The sequence below is a fragment of the Schistocerca nitens genome, chromosome 1 (genome assembly GCF_023898315.1).
Source record: "Schistocerca nitens isolate TAMUIC-IGC-003100 chromosome 1, iqSchNite1.1, whole genome shotgun sequence".
NCBI lineage: Eukaryota > Metazoa > Arthropoda > Insecta > Orthoptera > Acrididae > Schistocerca > Schistocerca nitens.
Genome location: NC_064614.1, coordinates 950231050 through 950256124, shown reverse-complemented (window position 1 = coordinate 950256124; position 25075 = coordinate 950231050). Strand labels below are relative to the sequence as shown.

At 39.3% G+C, this 25075-nt stretch overlaps 1 protein-coding gene across 4 annotated transcripts in view; it reads right to left on the bottom strand.

Moving 5' to 3' along the window:
* The window catches only part of LOC126194621 (ATP-dependent 6-phosphofructokinase), an 83613-nt gene that overhangs the window by 5586 nt on the left and 52952 nt on the right, over positions 1–25075 (bottom strand). For 3 of the 4 annotated variants that reach the window (XR_007538487.1, XM_049932780.1, XM_049932796.1), the window contains exons 9-13: positions 20635–20713; positions 14704–14724; positions 6166–6312; positions 3330–3488; positions 3102–3254 (exon numbers count right to left, since the gene is read on the bottom strand). Coding sequence is in view for 3 of the 4 variants with exons in the window: in XM_049932780.1 (XP_049788737.1) it covers positions 3102–3254; positions 3330–3488; positions 6166–6312; positions 14704–14724; positions 20635–20713 (559 nt within the window). In the remaining variant the exon portion in view is untranslated. The remainder of the gene's footprint in view (positions 1–3101; positions 3255–3329; positions 3489–6165; positions 6313–14703; positions 14725–20634; positions 20714–25075) is intronic. The other variant, XM_049932804.1, reaches the window with a different exon arrangement.

Genomic DNA, 25075 nt, shown 5'->3' with positions numbered 1-25075 from the left:
GAACCATTTTCTTGCAAAATTCTGTCACTGGTATAAAGAGAAGAAGGGTGATTTAATTAATGCCAAAAGTTCAGCTTCTTTTTCTCTACATATTTTAAAGTTTCTTCTGTCCAGTTCTACATGGTAGTGCACAGTTTTCATGTTATCTTCATAGAGGAGAAGAAATGAAACTCAGCATTCATAACAACAAAACATTTTCTGGCTTTGTTTGACAATACTCTTCGTATACTACGACTATGCAACATATATTTACAGTGTAACATGTATGAATCAATGGTTTGTTTAAATAAATCACTGTCCACTTTAATTCTGATGCTTCATTTTTTCACAAAAAAATTTGATGTAGAGTTCTCTTTTTGCAAGTATATTCTCTCTTCTGCATATAATGACTCATTGATTCTGGCACCTTTTCAAATCAAATCCCATACACGGAATAGTTTTCCTTGGAGTTATTTTGCTAGCCTGGAACTTCAGTTTTGTGTGACAAAACCTGTGGTGTTTTTGTGAGGATGGTGTTTTCTTGTGTCGTCCATACTATTGGAGAAATTGCTGAATAATAACACAGTTATCTACATCATCATTGAAATATTTATTGTGTGCTTTTTACTTATTCTGCCCTCAAACAGATATCTGAATCTTACTCAACTCAACCATCCCACCTTCTGTAATCTGTGCACCATTCAGTTACTTAACTTTTGCTTGTCAACATCTGTCTGGACATTCCATTGTCTTCTCTGTTGGCAGTCCTACAACATCCTCATTCTCAGAATAAAATTTTCACTATGCAGCAGAGTGTGCACTGATATTAAACTTTCTGGCAGATTAAAACTGTGTGTTAGACTGAGACTTGAAACCGTGACCTTTCCCTTTTGCGGGCAAGTGCTCTATCGACTGAGCTACCCAAGGTAGAAGATGAAGTACTGGTGGAAATAAAACTATGAGGAAGGGGCGTGAATTGCGCTTAGATAGGTCAGTTGGTAGACCATTTGCCCGCAAAAAGCAAAGGTCCAGAGTTCGAGTCTTGGCCCGTCACACAGTTTTACTCTGCCACAAAGCTTCTTTCTCATTCTCATTGCCAGTAAAACAAATGATGTTAACAGTAAGCTGCAGTGGATTTCCGTGAAAGCATTTTCTGCAGTCACTTATTGCACTCGCACTGTTGTTGTTATTGTGGTCTTCAGTCCAGACTGGTTTGATGCAGCTCTCCATGCTACTCTATCCTATGCAAGCTGCTTCATCTCCGATTAACTACTGCAGCCTACATCCTCCTGAATCTGTTTAATGTATTCATGCCTTGGTCTCCCTCTACGAGTTTTACCCTCTGCACTTCCCTCCAATATTAAATTGATGATCCCTTGATGCCTCAGAACATGTCCTACCAGTTGATCCCTTCTTCTAGTCAAGTTGTGTCAGAAATTCCTCTTCTCCCCAATTCTATTCAGTATCTCCTCAATAGCTATGTGATCTACCCGTCTAATTTTCAGCATTCTTCTGTAGCACCACATTTCAAAATCTTCTATTCTCTTCTTGTCCAAACTATTTATCATCCATGTTTCACTTCCATACATGGCCATGCTCCATACAAATACTTTCAGAGAAGACTTCCTGACACTTAAATCTATACTCGATGTTAACAAATTTCTCTTCTTCAGAAACGGTTTCCTTTCCATTGCCATTTTATATCCTCTCTACTTCGACCATCATCAATTATTTTGCTCCCCAAATAGCAGAACTCGTCTACTACTTTAAGTGTGTCATTTCCTGATCTAATTGTGTCAGCATCGCCTGATTTAATTTGACTACATTCCATTATCCCCATTTTTCATTTGTTGATATTCATCTTATACCCTCCTTTCAAGATACTGTCCATTCCATTCAGCTGCTCTTGCAGGTCCTTTGCTGTCTCTGACAGAATTAAAATGTCATTGGCGAACCTCAAAGTTTTTATTTCTTCTCCATGAATTTTTCTTTTGGTTCCTTTACTGCTTGCTCAATATACAGGTTGAATAACATCGGGGAGAGGCTACAACCCTGTCTCACTCCCTTCCCAACCACTGCTTCCCTTTCATGTCCCTCGACTCTTATAACTGCCATCTGGTTTCTGTACAAATTGTAAATAGCCTTTCGCTCCCTGTATTTTACCCCTGCCACCTTTAGAATTTGAAAGAGAGTATTCCAGTCAACATTGTCAAAAGCTTTCTCTAAGTCTACAAATGCTAGAAATGTAGGTTTGCCTTTCCTTAATCTTTCTTCTAAGATAAGCTGTAAGGTCAGTACTGCCTCACGTGTTCCAATATTTATACGGAATCCAAACTGATCTGCCCTGAGGTCGGCTTCTACTAGTTTTTCCATTCGTCTGTAAAGAATTCGCGTTAATATTTTGCAGCTGTGACTTATTAAACTGATAGTTCGGTAATTTTCACATCTGTCAACACCTGCTTTCTTTGGGATTGGAATTATTGTATTCTTCTTGAAGTCTGAGGGTATTTCGCCTGTCTCATACATCTTGCTCATCAGATGGTAGAGTTTTGTCAGGACTGGCTCTCCCAAGGCTATAAGTAGTTCTAATGGAATGTTGTCTACTCCTGGGGCCTTGTTTCGACTTAGGCCTTTCAGTGCTCTGTCAAACTCTTCACGCAGTATCGTATCTCCCATTTCATCTTCATTATGTCCTCTTCCACTTCCATAGTATTGCCCTCAAGTACATCGCCCTTGTATAGATCCTCTATATACTCCTTCCACCTTTCTGCCTTACCTTCTTTGCTTAGAACTGGTTTTCCATTTGTGCATACACTATGAGGTGACAATGCACGCGACACTGAACTGGAAAGCGAGTGTACCTAGTCATGTTACCACGTCAGTTCCCATTACGGCCGGGTAACCAATTGGTCTTGCCAAGTAATATAGTGATGACAACTGCTTCATGCTACAGATAATTAAATATAGTGATGACAACTGCTTCATGCTACAGATAATTATGGAAGGCTGTTGAACATGCAAATGACACACAAATAGTGATAAAAATTATCTGTGTTGGTGTGATAAATCAACCTGATGCAATAACAAAAATAGGCACCAAATAACACAATAACAGTAAATACCTCTGTAATTTCATTAAGTGCTGTATCACAACCCAAGGAAAATTCTGTGCCTGGAACATTATTACTTATTGTTGAAGGAATAACAGCAATCGGTATGCAGAACTCTGGTTGTGTTGGCCTGCTCTCTGCAAGTTGCAGCGCACCTTGGTAAGCCTACGGGAGAAAAGAATAAGAAGAAAATAGATTGCGAATAGTCACAATTTCAAGTTTTAATCCATCAATTATTACCTCAAAACCACCAATAATGAGAAGGCCTTGGATGTTGAATTCCTTGAAGCGAGCTGCAATTTGCTTTATTCTATTTCCAGGCAGAGTACGTTTTGTCCCCAGCATGGCACCACCCAAAGAAACCCAACCAGTCACATCTGACCATGCCATTTTACTAATCTGTAACATCAATTGAGTAGTAGATATGTGATATAACAATAAAATATCAAAACATTGATACCAATAATGATACAGATTACTTAAACATACTGCTAAAAATAGAAAATAGATCTTAAAGCACATCATTGCTTTAAAACAGCAACATAGCTTGGTTACCAGAAGAAAATCATGACAAATGTCATATGATGATGAATAATAGTTACAGTAAAACTGATCCAAAAGAAGCATAAAACGCAGGAAAGCATAAAATGTAGGGAAGCATAGGAAACACAATAAGTTGTATATTTTGTGCCTACTGTTCTCTGTTTAAGGAAATAGCCAATCTTGTGTTTTCATGAATATTGTCTTACAAGTTTTATTTACCATAATTCTATAATGATTATCAATAATAAGGCTCACATTAGAAAACAAATAACTTTTCCATGTGATTTCACGAAAGCCTTTCCTTTCCGTTTTCTATTTACACCATTGGACATGAGTGGAGCGAAGAAGGAAACACTCAGCCTTCATGATAATCACAAATGCAGTGGCTGAGTGCTAACACACAAAAATGCGCACATTAGTTTCCCTCTTCGTTCCGATCATGTCCAATGGTGTAAATAAAACACAGAAGCAAAGGTCTTTCACAAAACAACATTACAAAGATATTTATGTTCTAGTCTGAGACTTATTATTAAAACACTAAAGTTGGCAGTCTTCATAAACAGAGAACAACAGGCACGAAATCTAGAGCTTGTTGCTAACATGGAAGTCACTTGGTTCAGGGACATCCAGGATGATAAAGATGGTGGAAATTGTTGTCACGTTACGGAGCATCTTGAGGAGGAATGTTTACATTTGACATCAGATCATACCAAGCTAAGACTGTGCACCTAGTCTGGATTAGTGTATTTCGTGCGGAACTAACAATGATTCATAAAAGACCATTACAGAGACAGCCATCTTCAAAAGTGGTGTTTATTTGTATAAACTACTGAGAAATTATATTAAAGCTTTTCTTACAACACAATTAGCAGAAGGGAGGTTGCCACTGGAGTCATTACTGTCAGATTGTGATTATCAATAAGCATACTTTCCCACCCTTCCGAACCTGCAAACCTATAACACAGGTGGCCATGGTCCAACACATTGACAATGAATTGCTTACTACACTAATACTATGTTCTATGATAAATAACTTTGCATGTAGTCTGCATTTCCTGATTTATTCCAAGTCTGAATGTGCAGGAATGCAATGCACTTTTTGCAGAAATCAGTATGAAAATCATTGTTAAAGATTGTGGTAACACCAAAGAAAACTTAAAATACAGGAAATTTTGCATCATGGAATCATTAATGATGGGAAAGCATTGTATTGAGAGATTAGTATTTCTGTCGAGATTGACAAAAATGGGGAATCATAAAAACAGCATTTTACTGTGTTAGAATTACAGTGTGATATAAAACTTTTCTTCCAGCACAGTAAAAATAGCAACACCAAACAAAGTCTTCTATGGTGAGAACCTTTATTGATGCTACCGATCTAATTAAACAAAAAAATTTACAAGACAGAGACTATTAAAAAGCTTATAACTATGTGAATATGTCACTCAAAATATGCTACACAGTACCTTTATAACTGCAACAGGTATCTTGTAGACCCATACAAAACTTTGTTTAAGACACATTCAGTATTCCTGAAGCCTGAGTAAACCACAAGTTATTGGAAACAGGGGTCTTGTACTCTTTTCGTTTTTACCTGCAGGTTTTAACAGCAAAACTATCTTAATTAATGTGAGAATATTTCTATGCAGTGGGTTTTGGTGATGTGGCTTTCTTTCTGTCTGCATGTTTTGTTAAGCAGTTAAGTTGTCAGCAAGCCCATCTGTATGTTTGAATTTAATTCAGAAAACACATGACAGATTTTTAAGTTGAGAAATCATGGCAATGGTAAGTGAACTAGAATATACTATGTAGGCAGTATGTAGATTATCAATACTGGAAATGGGAGAGGTTTTACTGCAAAAACGCTGCCTAACTAGCTAAAAATACAAATGTTAGTTTAATTTTGTAATTAAGTTTCCCATTATGTTGCAAATTTTTGGGATAGGGAGCAAAGATCAAGCTACAGCCTCATCAGGTCAATTTAAGTATTCCTGTATCACATGAACAGAATCCTGAAATGGTTTCTTACACACAGCCATACTTTTAATTTTTGACACCCTCTGTAGGTTTACCTTGTCTCATTGGACACAGTAAACAAAAAATTAAAAATTGGATAAAAAAGATTCTGATTTACCTACAATTTCTATTTAACAATTTGCTGCTGATTTAGTGTTAAGTGCTAAAATACTTAAGCTCGCAACAAAACTGAAGAGGGCTCTGAGCACTATGGGACTCAACTGCTGAGGTCATAAGTCCCCTAGAACTTAGAACTACTTAAACCTAACTAACCTAAGGACATCACACACATCCATGCCCGAGGCAGGATTCGAACCTGCGACCGTAGCGGTCGCGCGGCTCCAGACTGTAGCGCCCAGAACCGCTCGGCCACTTCGGCCAGCCAAAACTGAAGACGTTAAGATGAGAAATGTAAGTCTTAATGAATTAGACTAAAGTGAATCAGTTTAACTTATAAAAAACAATACAATGAAACACAGTATAAGTAACTTTGAACGGTTTTAAATGTGGTACTTACATTACCAGCCACTAGACCTTCAATACCATCATGAATTCCAAGAACTGTCACACCGCGGTAAAGGCAATTTCTGACAAATGATCTCACAGCAGCATTCATTCCACAAGCTGGTGCTCCAATGTGCATAACTGCCAAAGTGAAGGATTCCTACAACAAAGTCCATAATTAATGAATAATTTGTTGCAAGTCTGTTTTTGCCTCTTGGCTTGAAACTTAAAACACATATTAATCTTACAGTGAAGGAAGCTTTTCTGCAAATGATGTCAAAATGATTATCCCACTTTCAACAGTGCCAACATCAGATATCAAGATACCCATTATGTTTGAAAAAAGTGGCATGGCTCCCATATCAGCCATACCAATAAACAATGAATTGTGGATGTTCATCATTTTACACAGGATCTTTCACACAAACCCGTGTAACAGATACTTTCACTTGTAAAAAAATGGGAACTCGAGGTAGGAATATCAATAATGAAGGAAAAGATAGATTGCTACTTACTGTAAAGATAACATGCTAAGTTGCAGACAGGCAAAATCAAAAGACACACATAAGCTTTTGGCCAAAGCCTTAAACGGGAAAAGAGTAACACTGCCAACTCCGGAAACTCGGGGCAGAATGCAACAATCATGTGATGGAAGCAGCAATCTGGAGGGGAAGGAGAACGGATGGCAGTGTGCAGGTGGGGAAAGAGGGGAGCGCTGTCTGGTGTTGTATGTGGGGACTAGAACGAAAACAAGTAAACGTCAGGCATCAGGAGGTTGTGGGGCAGGGAGATGGGGAACATGGAGCAAAAAAGGAGAGGAGCGGGAAAAGATGGATGGGTGCATTGGCAACGGGTGGCAAAAAAAGAGGATGGGAGACAAGAATGTTGAGGAGGGTGTAGGACAGAGGGGTTGGAAACTGTTGGGTGCAGGGTGTGGGGGACAGTTATTACCGTAGGTTGAGGCCAGGAAAATTACGGGAGCGGAGGATGTGTCATAAGGATAACTTCCATCTGCACAGTTCAGAAAAGATGGTCTTGGAGAGGAGGATCCAGATGGCTTGGGTAGTGAAGCAGCCATTGAAATCAAGCATGTTACATTCAGCTGCATGTTGAGCCACAGGGTGGTATACTTTGCTCTTAAGACACAGTTGTATGGTGGCCGTTCGTGCTGGTTGACAGCTGGTTGGTCTGCCACAATGGAACCCTGCTCCAACTTTCTGCATCAGTTCAGTTTCCCTGGCTAAAACCCAGTCCCACATCCAATTTCTTAAAAGCTGCGTAAGCCATGGAACCCCCCCCCCCCCCCCCACCAACCAAAACAACCCAACCATAAAAATTCCTTTCTCTGGGTCCCACCCCTCCTTTCACAATGAACTTAATCTTTTTAGATTCTGCCAGTGCCTGGCCTTAACAAACCTGGTACTGCAAAAACACATCTCCGTGGCTCAGGCATCCCAGACCATCTCTGCTCCCCCTGCAAGATACGCTACTGTGCAATCCCTGCTTCATATGTCATATCTTTGAAACTGAATCCCTTGCTCTCCAGTACCTGGAGGAGCACTCCAGACTTCACCTTCAAAGTTATCCAGCCTGCTAACACCCTACTGCCACCTTGGGGCACCATTTTCCAGCCTGTCCTATCCACAGTGTTCCTCCCTGTCAACCCCTCATAGCACCTAATCCATGCCTATCTGAGCTTTTAAACTTGGCGTATCCCCCCAGAACCCCTACCAACACTTCATCAAATCCAGAGCCGAAACATTCCCATAACACTGTTGTTAACCTTTGCACCAAAAACCTACAGCTCTGCAGTCCTATCCGAAGCCCTCAGTTTTAGCCCTATACCCAAATTAAACCATGTTGGACTTGCAATGGAAACACTTCTTTGCTGCCAATCCCTCCAACAAAAGCCACTAATTCCAACAATGAACCGTACCTCTCCCAACTCGTACCACCATCCGACAGTGATCCTCCCCCTCCCACCTCACCATCGACTGGTCACCTTCCAGGAATTCCTTACCTCCAACTTAGCCTCACTGTCCTTCCCCAGGTCCCTTCCTCAGAACACCAACCTTTCAGCACAGGAAAGAACAGCCATACACAACCAAAAAACTAATCCTGACCTAATCATCCTACCTGCAGACAAAAGTCCACCACTGTTGTCACGTACTGCAGTGGCTACCTGGTCCTCCTCAACCCACTGTGCCAACATCCTAGACGTTGACCATATCTTTTCTTATGACTCCACCTGCACTTCTGCCGACGTTAAACCAACCGACCGCCAACAGTACCTGCATTTTGATAGTTGTCAACACTTTTACACAAAAAAATCCCTAACATACAACTCGGCCACCCGGGAACAGCATTATCTGCAGTAACTCTTGCTCAGTATGCAGAGTATCTCATCAACACCGTTACAGACAGGCACCATCCCACAGACATAGTCTGCAAACAGGTCTCTTGCGACATTTCCCCTCATACCTCAACCCTACCACCAACCCCAAGAACCAGACACAAAGGAGTGCCACCTACGTCACCCAATACCACCCTGGAATGGAACAACCGAACCACATTCTTGGCCAGGGCTTTGATTATCTATTATCCTGCCCTGAAATGAGGGGCATCCTACCTGAGATCCTTCCCTCTCCTCCTAAAGCGGTGTTCCATCACGTACCCCAAGTTCATAATATCCTAGCCCATCCCTATGTAACTATCAATTCCAAGTCCTTGCCACAAGGATCATATCCCTGTAGATGACACAGGTGGAACACTTCCTATTCAAGTTCTGTCACAGGTTTACCTCACCCTATCAGGGGCCAGGACACCCATGAAAGCAGCTATGTCATTAGCAGCTCTGCTGCAATCATTGCACAGCTTATTATATTGGGTGGCTACCAACCAGCAGTGCACCAGGATGAAACAGCCATGCCTAACTGTGGCCAAGAGCAAAGTAGACCACCCTATGGCACAACATGCAGCTGAACTTAACATGCGTGATTTCAATGGCTGCTTCACTACCCAAGCCATCTGGATCCTTACCTATACAACCAGTTTTTCTGAAATGTGCAGATGGGAGTCATCCTGTGATTATCCTGGCCTCAACCTAAGATAATATACTGTCCCCACACCCTCCACCCAACAGTTTCCACCCCCATCTGTCCTATCACCACCTCCTCCCCATTCTCATCTCCCACCCTCTTTATTTGCCACCCTCTGGCAATACACCCATCCATCTGTTCCCACTCCTCTCCTTTTTCAATCAATTTTCCCCACCTCCCTACCCTACAACCTCCTGCGGCACACCTGTTGGCATTCCAGTCCTGCACACTCAGCCAGACAGTGCTCCCCTCTTATCCCACCCATACACTGCTATCCCTTCCCCTTCTCTGTCCCATCCCGTGCATATTGCTGCTTCCGTCCCAAGTGATTGTTGCATTCTGGCCCGTGCTGTCAGAGTTGGTGGTCATGTGTGCATGAGAAATGCTTGCTTGTGTGAATGAATGGTGTGTGTGTGGTAGCTGACATTAGATGGTAACACATGAAATAACATTGTGGATTGACAGTGCAATGCTACTGGAAGATTTTATAACTCAAAATCACTATCAAAGAGAATAGTGCCGAACGAAGAAACAAACATTCAAAAATTTACTCACTACTACATATCTATTTGATTGCGTGTTCTGGTTTCAGTCAAACTGAAACTGAATTGTTTCACCTGGCTTTGTGTAGCAGGGCAGACTCAGAGTTTTCAGTAGGTGTAGGTGATTTTTTTTTTTCCTTGCAGAGAGGTTACGAGGAAAGGGCAGGTGAGGGGAGATAGCAGCTGCCCTCTTCTGTTCCTTGCTGGGTGCAACCTCCCCCTTCCTCACCTGTCACTCATAACTGCAACCGTGGCTGCCACAACACTGATACTGTCACTGAAGAAGCTGAGTGGCACAGTTACCTAATTACCAGTCACCTAATTACACCTTCTTCTACGTGACAATATAACTAACACTCCTGTTTACTGGATGGAATGTAACAATACCAGAGAAGGAAAGTTGCTACTAACCATATAGCGGAGATGCTGAGTTGCGATTAAAAAAAGGCTCCGAGTACTATGTGACTTAACTTCTGAGGTCATCAGTCCCCTAGAACTTAGAACTAATTAATCCTAACTAACCTAAGGACATCACACACATCCGTGCCCGAGGCAGGATTCGAACCTGCGACCTGAGCGGTCGCTCGGTGCCAGACTGTAGCGCCTAGAACCGCACGGCCACTCAGGCCGGCGAAAGATTCACACAAGACGTGTGTGCAAGTTGCATTTGCATTTGCGTTTGTGTGTGTGTGTGTGAATGGTGTATGTGTGTCTACTACTGACAAAGGCCTTTGGCCGAAAGCTATAATTGTGTCAATCTTTTTGTTGTGCCTACCGAGACTCAGCATCTCCTCTATATGGTGAGTAGCAACTTTCCTTCTCTGGTTTTGTTACATTCCTGTTTACTGCAGTGATATGATAGCATACTTTACCTGACAATGATGTAAGTGCATGTATGTCACCATTACAAAACACTAGTAAGTACATTGTTTCTTAAGCATCCTGATCATAGAGATAAATTACACATGAAATAATTTACATCTAGAAACTTCAGCTATGCCGTACTGCTCTAGTACATCAATGATAGTTTTCCTACGTGGCCTCAGGGGAGATGAAGTACCTACATTCCCATTCTAGCAAGAAAACTTAATTTCTCAGCATCACTTTTCTCTAATTAGTAGCCGATCAAAATCTGTCAAACCCTGTAAGAATAATTATCAAACATTAGTCTCCTTCTTATTGACACTGAATCAAATTACACAATTTTGATGGAAAGTGCATATACACTGTAACAGAAATAATATTAATGCTCATGCATGGTTTTTGAGTAGAAAATCTGTGCTATCTCTGCCAGACATCTTACTGTATCACAATTTGAATAACAAACAAACCAGATACTGAAATAGTGATAAATGGTACAGCAGAAGTATATACACCTCAAGGACAAATTTGAAATTTATCCATAAAACCACGGAACTCAACTAGACTGTCCCAGCACTGTCATATAATAGGAATTTTTAATTTCCAAATAGTGAGCTGCAGAGCACACTCTATTTTGTCAAGTATTCTCATTTGCAGTGAGGAATCAAATAGACCTGCACAGTGGCATTTCTCCTCTTTTTCACTTTTTTGGCTCTAATGAAAGATAAAATTATGTCAAGTTCAGCATATTGTAGTATCTATATTTCAGCTAAGTTGAATTCTACAATTATATTTCTTCTTACTGTTCAGGCAGTGATAGGAATTCTAAACAATTTCATTTTCAAAACACTGAACTCTTGGTTCTAGCACGTAATTTTAAAGAAGGCAGACAGATGAATAGTATTAAATTTCCATTCTTCATGCAGCTTTTTCGTCAACATTACTCCTTTGACATGAATGTTAACTGTAAACTGTTCACTGGCTTACAGTAAAAAATTTTAGTTGTTATGATGCTTTTCAAATGCATAGTTGTATCTTCCACAAACAATAAGTCTGATACATATTTTAAAATTTAAGACTTTCATTAAGAGAAAAAGGAAAACATTCTGACAAATAGCGAAGAAAACATAACAAACTTATGCGCAACTAAGCAATTTGGGCTGTGGTCAGGTATGCCCCCTTGGTCCCCATACTCCACTTCCATACATTTAAGAAATATTTTTAAGTGGTGATGCTTTACACCTTGATGGTTTACAAAATTTACGCACTTCACCTCAACTTTCATTAGGTGACTGAATTCCACTGTTTCAGCACACAATGTCTCTAGGTGAATGAAGCAACGATTAGTCAAAACATCTTTCCTGAATTTACTTTCAAATTTGTTTTTGGAGATTAAACCCTCATGAAGGTAAGCGTGTACACAACCAAAATAATGATTTTTTTGGAGGGCAAGAAGTGAATGGCCAGTGGTTTAATACCAATACAAGAAACTATTTGCACCAATAAGGTCTGGAAGTATGTTGGGATAAGTGGAATATGTTGTGACAAGTGAGTGCAAGAAATTTCAATGCAATTTTGTTACACTGAAATTTAGCTGTCACCTAAGTAAGCTGAAATTGACTGTGCAATCAATCCAAGTACGACTAAAAGATGTTTGGGCAGTAATGGTGTTATAGAATGGAATAGATTTGATGATGGGATTATCTCAAAATGTGTCATGAGATAATAAATAAACAAATAAATATCCTGACAATCAAGACAAATGTATTACCATTTAGTGCCAACGAAATGACAGATCTCTGAGAGGTTTCGTGTCAAAAAAGAAGACATCAGGGTAGTTCAATATCATTGGGCAAGTAATGAGCACAACATAGTTTGCACTGTGAACAAGAGACAATTAGTTTTCCAGAAGAAAAAGAGAACTTGAGTAAAGGAACATACGGACGAGAGAGAGATAATGGAGGGAGGGAGGGAGGGAGGGAGCGCAATAAACGACACATCACTATCAGTCAGTGGCAAAATTACTGAGAAACTGGCAAATCCTTGATAACAATGGAATCAGAAATGATAAGCACACAAGAAGAACTTTAACATAGCAACACAGCTTGTGAGCTTGTGTTGTTCTACAGAATAGACACACACACACACACACACACACAAACACACAGCTATGCTGCCCTGGCACTATGGCCTGGTTTTGTCGAGTGGCCAACTTTACTCATTCTGTTGCTTGTGTCACAGACAATATTTGTCAGTAACAGATTTTATAAATTTAGATGTAAATTCAGTTCAATGGAGCAATGTACATTTTTTTACAACCTAACTCCCAAGAAGGCTCAAAATGCCTTTTCTGTTCATCATGTTTCTCACATTTTCACAAACTGTTCCCTGTAATTATTGCCTAGAATTATTAGTCACAATTTTACCTTCAACATATTTTTTAACTATTGCATGTTTGCCCAAACACTTCCCTATCATCACTTCCTCCAAACTAACATGAAGTTACATGATGAACCAATAATAATTTACACAACACTTTCAGTTCATGCTACAGAATAATAAATAAAACAAATATGTTTTATTAACCTGAAAACAATAAATGCAGTTACTTACAGTATCACAGTAAATCCAAAACTGTAACCAAACGGCATAGCAAATCATTAAATTTTACAGATATATTGGACATGATGCAACACCAACATAATTTTTTGTAAGTCACACATTCACATCTGGAGATACTCTTTTGGCACATGTTTTTATGTGCCCAGGTCTCTGATCTCCTATGTACACTAAATATTTATTATTGAAACTACATAACAAGTATAAAATTTAAAGCTGTACATACAATATACTGCTAATACCTAAACACAAAACAGAAAAAAATCATTTATTGTAAATAATTTTATAACAATCTCAGGCTCAGACTCACATATATCTGCACGACCATGCTTCTTAATAACATAGAAAGAGTTACACAAAAAGAAACACTGAAATCACAGTTTAACAGTTACAAATATTCTTGTCACTGCAAAAATGCTAAATGCATTGCTAAAAGTTAAGCTGCTGCATATGCACTAACAAAAAATAAAACACATCTACAGAAATTAAACAAAGCAAGCACATCAGAGCAAGTTCTCATGCAAACACAATGCCAGACGTGTGGACAATAAAAAGTTTGTAATTATTTTTTACAACGAAATTGGGTGCAACTGCGAAGTTAGGCGGGAAGAAATTGACTATTTTTTTAACTCAAACACCAGCTGTGATGGTATACTTTTTCCAATTCTTAGTTGTTTTTTCTTCTTTGCATTTCTTAATTTCAAATTTCTGAGCTGATCACTGAAAGTTTCACTACCTCTGCAATACAGTAATGCATGCCACCAATAATTGTGATTAATACTCTAAACTGGTCACTGGCTGGTATCAATAAAATGTCTTTACCGGCAGAAATGTAATGTACATCTAATGCTTTTACTCAAAACTTTTTTAATTTGAAAATTAACTACAAAAAGTCTGGTCTAATCAGCTCTTCTTTCATAGTCAAAAGTCACATGCCATTGATACTTCATACTCAATTCTAATCTCTTCATTCTCAAGATTTTCATTTTTGTAATGCTACTCTAATTATGCTTCCGTATACTGCATGATTAAGGTTTACATTAAATCTTTATACTCCACTGTATACCGCTTTATATGTTATATGCTCATGAGTTCTCAAAATATTTATGAAAGGTCTGATCATAAAATTTCAAACTGTGCAGTGTACAGTCAGAAGACATCACATGTCCATTGCTATTATCGATGCACGCTGACAATCCATTAATGAAAGATAATAGAGGAAGCACCCTAACGCCAAAGCCAAGCATGAACTGCCAGAATTCATTTTCTAGACACATTCTGTTCGTTTATTGCTGCAGCATGAGAACCTTCCACGAAAATCACCACTGGCACTGTGTCAGCATGAGCTTACAGAATGAGTACATTTCTATTCATCTAAAAATTAACTTGCACAAAAATACACAACAAATTCTTTTCCAGTTGTCGTCTTACCATGCCGAGAACAGAATCTTGCTAGAAAAGAAAAGTTATTCACAACTTTAGTCAAGTGTAATTAACCACTTTTGGTTGATACAGATTCAACTTTTAACAAACTCATAATATAAAATATGGGATGTTATGGTTTAAAAGAAAACAACCAACAGTTCATGAAACAAGTTTTCAACGAAGTATTTATATTAACTCACATTTAAAAGTAAATCATTCACCAATGCAAATATTGGTTTGTGTGTATGGTGCTTCACCTGGCTGGCATTGATATGATACACCCTTATAGTCCTTTGATTTGAAAGCAATTCCATACAGCCAGTCACAGAAAAATTTACAATTTACTATGTTGCCTGAATTGCAGTGCAGATTAGTATGATTTAAACACAGAAAACATACCAGAGGTGAAATCTACTATGTGTGATTAAAAAAAAGCCCATCATCAAGGAAGGAAGATATGACTTTATATACCCTTGACAGTATGATCAGTGCAGACAGAGCACAAGCTTAGGTTATGAAAGAATGGGGAAGGAAATTGGTGATGCCCCTTTCAAAGGAACCATCTCGGCTTTCACCTGAAGCGATTTAGGGAAATAGCAGAAAGTGTAATTCTGGATAGCCAGACAGGGATTTGAACCATCATCCTCCTGAATGTACATCCAGTGGGCAACCAACGCACCACCACACTCTGTCCCGCTACCAATGTTCACAGGATTTGATTCCCAGTTATATAATAAAGTGTACAAGCTACTAAGGAGTTAAAATGTGGTGTGCAGTGAACCACAGGAACCATAGACTGGGCAGGTCGTCTTCCCAGAATAAAAAGCCATGTGTTAGAGGTCAGTGCCCATATCAGAGGAGGATCAGAGCCACTTCATCCCCCTGGAGCAACCAACACAAGGAACACCACAGCTCGATAGTTGCCTGTAGCTTATAGACTCTCACTGCCAGCCCATCCCTCCTCCCACAATAGCATGGACGTCTGACGCAACAGTGAAATGACTGGCACACTGTGGCACTCGTGTCCCTGCAGGCATCCTTGGTGGCTTGGTCTGCTTGTTCATTTCCCCACATTTCCACGAGCCCCAGTACCCAGCAGTTGAGCATGTACTACCTGGACCATTTTTTCTGTTGGGTACATGTGATGCTTGTAGGACACTAATGGAATTGGAGAAGATGAGAAATTGTTGGCTCTGTTAGAAATTGTTGGCTCTGTTAGAAATTGTTGGCCCTGAAGATCCCTCACCTGCTCCAGTGCCTTCAGGATCACATAGAGCACTGTGATAAATACAGTATATTCATGCGGGAAGGTGAATCTTGAACATACTGTTGGCGAACACTACTGAACAACCAAAGGCGTCCCCTTGTTGGGATCCATCACTATACGCAACAGTAAAACCGAGATGCCTATCTAACATTAAAAAAAATGGGCCTCTGTAGAAGCCAAGGAGGAGGACATAGGACTTTAAAACCAGCCACACCCCATCTCTAAAATGCAATCCTTCACCTGAATCATTACTCGTTGTCAATTATGAAAAAGCCCTTCTGTTGGGCCAAGCAATGGTATGGTATAGAATAGTACGCAGCTGTGAATGACATGGACAGTGCTTTATAGGCCTGTTGAACCATAAGCAGTTGTCATCTGATATGAAGTGGCTGCTTCCTAGCCTCAACACAAAGGCTCTGTGTGGGGCTCATTCTAGAGGCCTTGTTGGCCAGCCAAATACATTTGTGGGCCACCACGTCCAACATTTTTAAATAAGAGGGGTGAACCAGCCTATACAATATGCACCACGCAACTACTGTTGTTAAGACATTTTAAGATACTGAGTGGTTTTTAGAGACTGTATTTTCAAGTCCTAAAAGTGTGGCCAAGAAAACTCACTTGTCTTTAAAATTAAAAGCAGTGTGTCTTATCCTCAACTCATGAAAGTTTAAAACAGAACATCAATGGTTAAAAAGAATGCACAGAGACTTCTTGATGGAAAAATTAAAATGCCTCTTCTCTAGCCAATGTTCTAGACATTGAGTAGTCAGTTGCAACTGACGCATTGTCATTGCGCAAATACGGAACAAAAAAAGACTGAAGTCATTGACAAACATGGAACACTGAACAGGACACTCAACAATGGACATGATAGTATTAGTAGCTTTGGGAGAGACAGGAACACTCAAAACACTACCTTGAGGTACACCATTCTCCTGCTCCCAGCGATCAGAGATGATATCATCAACTTGATATCTGAAATGGCATTGTAGAGGAAGGACAGTATAAAGATGGGAAGACATTCTCAAAAACCCCATTCATGGAGCTGCCTTATGATAATTTGCCCCCAAGAAGTAATGTAGGTCTTTTCCATGTCAAAAAATATACCCAGTAGATGACGTTGCATAGCTGCTTTCAGGAGGCCCAGTTTATCAAAGGTGATTCCTCCTGAGCTCACACAAAGAAAATGATCAAGGAGCTGCCTGGATTCTAGGCTACAAACAAGGGGCACTTGACCGTCCACTCCAAGGTCTTTCCCACACAACTAATGAGGGTAACACAATGGCAATTACTCAAGTATTTGTGATTCTCTCCAGGTTTTAAAATGGAAGTAAAATTGCCTCTCACCTTGAGTTGGAAAAGTGTCTGTATGCCTAAATGAGGTGAAAAAGGGCGAGGATAATTTTTTTGCTCCACTCTGTGAGCTGCCATGATATATTGTGATGGACCCCATCATGACCAGGTGCCATGTCACAAGCTGCAGATAACACAGAATCTAGCAACCACTTGGAGAAGGGACAGTCGTATTCTTCTTCAGTGTGGAACTGAACTCCCAACAGCCCCTCTCAGCAGCCACTCTGTAGCATTGGAATGCTGAATTCTGACTGGCAGTGGCACTAACTATTGGAAAATAAGCTATCATAATCTGGCCAGTGTCTTATGGGTTGGTCCGCAGCAGTCAACAGACACATTTCTCCTCCCCTCCAAAATCCTTCTGATGGTCTGCCACACATCTGCACTCTTAGTGGAGCAGTTTATAACAGTCACAAGCTGTTGCCATGATCTCTTTTTGCAGTCTTAATATGAAACCAGATCAGGAAGTGATCACTTGAGTGTAAGTCATCAACCATTCTTCACTGAGCTGTGTGTGTGAGGGCCAGAGAGCGTACAAAGAAATTGATACAGTGAATGACCCCGTTTTAGTGCTGAAGCATTTGCTCTGCCCCACATTCAACAAACATGCAGGTGTGGACATGAAGGCTCTAAATTGTACTCCTGGGGCAGGTGGTTGCAGAGCCTCAAAGCATACTGTGTGCATTAAGATCACCACAGAGAAGGAAGGGTTGGGGGTGATGAATAAGGAGTTCACTGAGAACCTCTTGTAGAACACGCGGGGCACGCGGAGTGGACATACTGTTAACTTACGAGTATGATGTACATGCACTAATACAGCAACTGCTTATAGGCTGGTTGTGAGGAAGTGAGAGAATGAGTGGTATGCCTTGTTTGTGAAAACAGCCACACTTTTAGTTCTCTCTCCACTAAGGTCATCATTTCATGAATAATGTATCCACATAGCTCAGAGGTGTCAGAGAATTTAAAATGTCTCTCTTGAGGAAATATACACATGGGTCTACCCCAGTGTACTAGATGTAGTTCTTCCACATCTGTCCTGAACACATTCAAGTTCCACTGAAGTATGAAAGCCATCTCAATAGTGAGGTTTATCCTCTGTCTTTTTCCCCTGTCATTCGTCCATGGTAAGGAGATAGCAGTGGAGGGAAGGTTGCCTCAGGGATTCGCTGGTTACTTCAGACTGACCTCGACATCTAGAACAGCGACGGTATGGTCTTCATCTGAACAATCACCCTGTTGGTTTGCATCCCCATCTCGAATTTTGGGATGGTAGGGTAGCAAGGCAGTTTTAACAGAAAAATTATGCTTGGGTCTCTTCTGTGGGCTGTAATAAAGATCAGCATCTTTTGAAATGATCATGTTCCAAGCTGTGAAATACTGAGGAGAATTGGAAAAAGGTTAGAAATTGTACATATCAACTAGAACAGACAGCCTCCAATATCTTGGTCACATAATGAGGTCTAGCGAACAGTTCAAGGTGAAACAGTCACAGGTGTGAGCACTGGTGAGGACCCCACGTATTTATGAAGTTGGTTTGAATCTTTATCGAATGACCTTCTCTGAATCATAATGGATAAAGACAAAATTGCCATATGAACTGTTAACATACAGCATGAGGTCGACAATATATGAAGGAGTAAGGATAGGAACCCTGTCAACTGCCTTCTTATCACTGCACTTAATTTATCAGGATAACTTTATTGTATACCATTCCTTACTTTAATATTATTTTTATCCCTCACTGTGGAGTTTAGAGTGACTTAAATGGCTCTGCCTGCCATATACCACTAATGTTACCCTGCCCTAACTAAACTAACTAAAGATTAAAGATCATTGGTAGCATAAGATTATTCTTTTATTTCTTTTTTTCCTTTCAGTATGTGTTTTGGTAATTACACCTCTAGTTTTCTGGTCATCTTCCTACTGAGAGCAGATGATCTAATAAAAGAGTGACTACACTCTAAAAAGTCTCAGATAGCAGATATCATATTTGTCCCTGCTCTTTGGAATGTTACTGAAATAAATAATTTTATAATGAATTCAAAAGAAGCTGTCAGTAATGTCAGTGGCTTACCTTGCACAGCTACAGTTTGATTGCAGCACAAAGAGACAAAGCAATAATTACTCAAACATTAATTGAAAGGCTATTCACAAAAGCAATACTGAGTTGGAAATGTTTAAAATATGACTTTAACCTCAACTAACTCTAGTAGACAGTGAATATTACCAGTAATCTCAATTGCTGATATGATTCCAACGGTTTACACAAACAGTATATATTATTGATAGAATGAAGGAAGTTTTATTCTCTTTTGAATGAAATTAAAAAAAAAAAAAAATTACTGACTACCGAGAAGAGTCTACAGATTTGAAAAAGAAGGGCACTGTCAGACATCACTTCAAGACAGCATATCATAAAGTTACGGCATAACATTAACAAATTACTTCAGCAGCAACAAATACAAAGTTGTAGACTGAGATATTTCACAACAAAGAAAACAAATTTCAAAGCAATGGCAATAACATGCTTTTCTCCCTTTTTTCTTTCAACATGTACTATGGGCATACATTCGTAGAAATATTACAAATAATTAAAGTAGCATCTATTTTCCATGGTCTGCTACAAAAAGATTAAATATAGCACCGGAAACAGAATACTTTCACTAAAAGTTCAAGAGAACGTTTTTTTTTTCCCAATTGCTATGAATAACCTTGAATTCTTCATTTATGGAAATACCATAAGAAATTGTGGTTATATAAAAGCAAAAACAATACCTGAGCCAACAGTGATACACAAATGGTAAGAGGCCCTTCACACTTTTAGCAGCAAGCATTCTTCTTCAGTAGCAACAAAGGATATGGAATGTGAGTTAACTGTGACATCACTGTCTGTATTCTGCTTTTCATTTGTATGTTATATTAATTTATCTAAGCCAAGCATGTACAGCCACGCTGAGACAATGGAGACTGACTGAAATTTTCTCACATTTTATCCAATCACATAAAATTGGTGATTACAATCAAAATGACATGAAGCCACATTTTCCCCTTTGTCATATTTGTCTTCTTTCTATGTCTTTCCAACTTTCTTTTTATTCAGTATTATAAGAAAAGGAAGCCCATGGAAAAACTTATTAATTACCTACTGTTTTGTAGCTCTCAGTCTTATTAAATTTTTGCAGTTTCTAAATATGGTCTGTCAGAATATAATTTCTAGATACATTGTTACTGGTGTAAACCAGTCATATAACAATATTACATTACTGAAACATCAGTGGCATTACACTCAATTGCACATCAAAATATGTCCTCACCTGTACAGCATCACCAACTGGAGTAGGAGGTTTTAGTCTTGTCAGCATTTTGTAGATGTACAGATTTCTTTCAAAACTCCTGAAAATATAGAATATATGCTATGTACTGAGACACCAAAAGAAAATTTACACAAAAAGAGGACACACACACACACACACACACACACACACACACACACACACGAAAGTACAAAGTAAACAGGTATTTTATTTATTTATTTATTTTTTTTTTTTTTGGGGGGGGGGGGACGTGGCAGGGGATATTAACAGTTGAAATGATGCACCACCCTGACTTTTATGCTTCTGTAACAATAAAATTCAGGTAGTGAAGGGAGACGAAAATTTAATAGTCATGGGTGACTGGAAATCGACAGTAGGAAAGGGGAGAGAAGGAAACATAGTACGTGAATATGGATTGGGGCTAAGAAATGAAAGAGGAAGCCATCTGGTAGAATTTTGCACAGAGCATAACTTAATCATAGCTAACACTTGGATCCAGAATCATAAAAGAAGGTTGTATACATGGAAAAAATCCTGAAGATACTAAAAGGTATCAGATAGATTATATAATGGTAAGACAGAGATTCAGGAACCAGGTTTTAAATTGTAGGACATTTCCAGGGCCAGATGTGGACTCTGACCACAATCTATTGGTTATGAACTGTAGATTAAAACAGAAGAAATTGCAAAAAGGTGGGAATTTAAGGAGATGGGACCTGGATAAACTGAAAGAACCAGAGGTTGTAGAGTGTTTCAGGGAGAGCATAAGGGAACAATTGACAGGAATGGGGGAAAGAAGTACAGTAGAAGACGAATGGGTAGCTCTGAGGGATGAAGTAGTGAAGGCAGCAGAGGATCAAGTAGGTAAAAATACGAGGGCTAGTAGAAATCCTTGGGTAACAGAAGAAATATTGAATTTAATTGATGAAAGGAGAAAATATAAAAATGCAGTACACGAAGCAGACAAAAAGGAATACAAACGTCTCAAAAATGAGATCGACAGGAAGTGCAAAATGGCTAAGCAGGGATGGCTAGAGGACAAATGTAAGGATGTAGAGGCTTATCTCACTAGGGGTCAGATAGCTACTGCCTACAGGAAAATTAAAGAGACCTTTGGAGAAAAGAGAACCACTTGTATGAATATCAAGAGCTCAGATGGAAACCCAGTTCTAAGCAAAGAAGGGAAAGCAGAAAGGTGGAAGAAGTATATAGAGGGTCTATACAAGGGCAATGTACTGGAGGACAATATTATAGAAATGGAAGAGGATGTAGATGAAGATGAAATGGGAGATATGATACTGTGTGAAGAGTTGGACAGAGCACTGAAAGACCTGAGTCGAAACAAAGCCCCGGGAGTAGACAACATTCCATTAGAACTACTGACAAGCCTTGGGAGAGCCAGTCATGACAAAACTCTACCATCTGGTTAGCAAGATGTATGAGACAGGCGAAATACCCTCAGACTTCAAGAAGAATATAATAATTCCAATCCCAAAAAAAGCAGGTGTTGACAGATGTGAAAATTACCGAACTATCAGTTTAATAAGCCACAGCTGCAAAATACTAACGCAAATTCTTTACAGACGAATGGAAAAACTGGTAGAAGCCAACCTCGGGGAAGATCAGTTTGGATTCCGTAGAAATGTTGGAACACGTGAGGCAATACTGACCTTACGACTTATCTTAGAAGAAAGATTAAGGAAAGGCAAACCTACGTTTCTAGCATTTGTAGACGTAGAGAAAGCTTTTGACAATGTTGACTGGAATACTCTCTTTCAAATTCTAAAGGTGGCAGGGGTAAAATACAGGGAGCGAAAAGCTATTTACAATTTGTACAGAAACCAGATGGCAGTTATAAGAGTCGAGGGACATGAAAGGGAAGCAGTGGTTGGGAAGGGAGTGAGACAGGGTTGTAGCCTCTCCCCGATGTTATTCAATCTGTATATTGAGCAAGCAGTAAAGGAAACAAAAGAAAAATTTGGTGTAGGTATTAAGGGAGAAGAAATAAAAACTTTGAGGTTCGCCGATGACATTGTAATTCTGTAAGAGACAGAAAAGGACTTGGAAGAGCAGTTGAACGGAATGGACAGTGTCTTGAAAGGAGGATATAAGATGAACATCAACAAAAGTAAAACGAGGATAATGGAATGTAGTCGAATTAAGTCGGGTGATGCTGAGGGAATTAGATTAGGAAATGAGACACTTAAAGCAGTAAAGGAGTTTTGCTATTTGGGGAGTAAAATAACTGTTGATGTTCGAAGCAGAGAGGATATAAAATGTAGACTGGCAATAGCAAGGAAAGCGTTTCTGAAGAAGAGAAATTTGTTAACATCGAGTATAGATTTAAGTGTCAGGAAGTCGTTTCTGAAAGTATTTGTATGGAGCGTAGCCATGTATGGAAGTGAAACATGGACAATAAATAGTTTGGACAAGAAGAGAATATAAGCTTTCGAAATGTGGTGCTACAGAATAATGTTGAAGATTAGGTGGGTAGATCACGTAACTAACGAGGAGGTATTGAATAGGATTGGGGAGAAGAGACGTTTGTGGCACAACTTGACTAGAAGAAGGGATCGATTGGTAGGACATGTTCTGAGGCATCAAGGGATCACAAATTTGGCATTGGAGGGCAGCGTGGAGGGTAAAAATCGTAGAGGGAGACCAAGAGATGAATACACTAAGCAGATTCAGAAGGATGTAGGTTGCAGTAGGTGCTGGGAGATGAAGGAGCTTGCACAGGATAGATTAGCATGGAGAGCTGCATCAAACCAGTCTCAGGACTGAAGACCACAACAACAACAATAAAGTGTGTTTTACTGTTCTTCGGAGGATTTGAACAAACTACAAAGGAATGAAAGTGTAATTTGTAAATGTTTTTTTTAAATTTACACTGATTTTTTGCTAATGAAGAATTGATGTACTAACTTACAGATAATGTCACCAAGTGCATCAAGAGAACCAGAATTCACTAGAAACTACTATTCTGCAATAAAAAACAAGTGCAGTTCCATTTGGGAAAGGAAGGCTAATATGTTACTTGCTGCTCAGTGGCTAATAATGTTACAAAAAATGCTGGATGCTATTTTAGAAGCTCACTGTGACTGCCCATCAAAATGCAAAGACATTAACATCTTTGGAATTTCAGATTATCTGAACTGAAAGAGATGCCTCACTACTACATGGCATTCGAGGAAGAGAAATCTACCCCAAGATCATGGAGTGTGGTTCTTAAAAGTTCCCTTGCTCCCAATCCACTAGGAGGAAGTCATATTTTGATCAAAATTATATGAAACCTCAGCCTCTGGATAAAATCATCTTATCAGTGTTGTAACCAACTCTCTTTGGCTTGGAAACATTCTATACAATATTTTCCTCAGCCAAAATGAAAAGGCTCAGTTCGCTTTGACAACATAATACTTAAACTTATAAAGTCCTGTTACTTTTCAGGACATGTCTAACATGATTTGGTTCCACAGATGGAAATTGTTATCTATACATGAAATGAGTACTTCAAAAATGACATGTCAACTGAAATATCCCCTATCCATTTTTAGCATTATAATTTGGTATATTCAGGTACCAACCAACTGACGAGTGGTGGGCCTCATATCCATAGATTAAATTTGTTCCTAAAAGTGACTGTGCAATATAATGAATACGATCACAGTCGAATTTTCTTTTTTAAATCATATATTACCAAAGAGAACAAAATGTGAAAATTTTTAAATCTTTCGCAGCTGCAGGGTCAAGCATCCTACTTGCCTGGCTGGCTAAAGAGGGCAAATGTACTGTGTGCCTTGTCGGCAGAGGGCTGACACAGTCCTAGGTCACAGTGGTTGCAGGTTGTTACAACCACAAACGAAAGTGTCAAGACTATTCCAACCTCTCTCTTATATGTTTATCCTGGGCTGAGGAAATGTTATTTCAGAGAAATTCTGTAACCTGAGGTTTACTCTAACAATATAAATCCTATAACCTTTGAAATGTCATTAACATTGGACAAATGAGTTTCGAGATATATAGTTTTACAGTGAACAGCTCCTAGAGAAGACGGCTAAATCTCAGACTGTCTCCTGTACCACGCAGCAAGAAACAGTCGAGAAACTGCATGTATTTTGCTGTGCTGTTCACGTTTTGTAGCATCTGATACATCAGTCCTATATGATAATTCATGTCCTTTCACATTATGTGTGCGAATCATGCGTACCTTGCAGATTAGAAAATCTAATTACATTTCTTGGTCATGCGTGCCATTTTCTGTTCTGCATGGCTGCAAGCGTTGCTAAGAAACTGCATGAATTTTGCAGCACTGTTCAGTTGTTGCAACATCTGATGCATTAGTTCATTAAGGTAATTCATAATCTTCAGATTATATATGTTTGTATCATTTTTTTGTGCAGGTTAGGAAATCAAACTGTATGTATCAGATTGACTCTTAAGC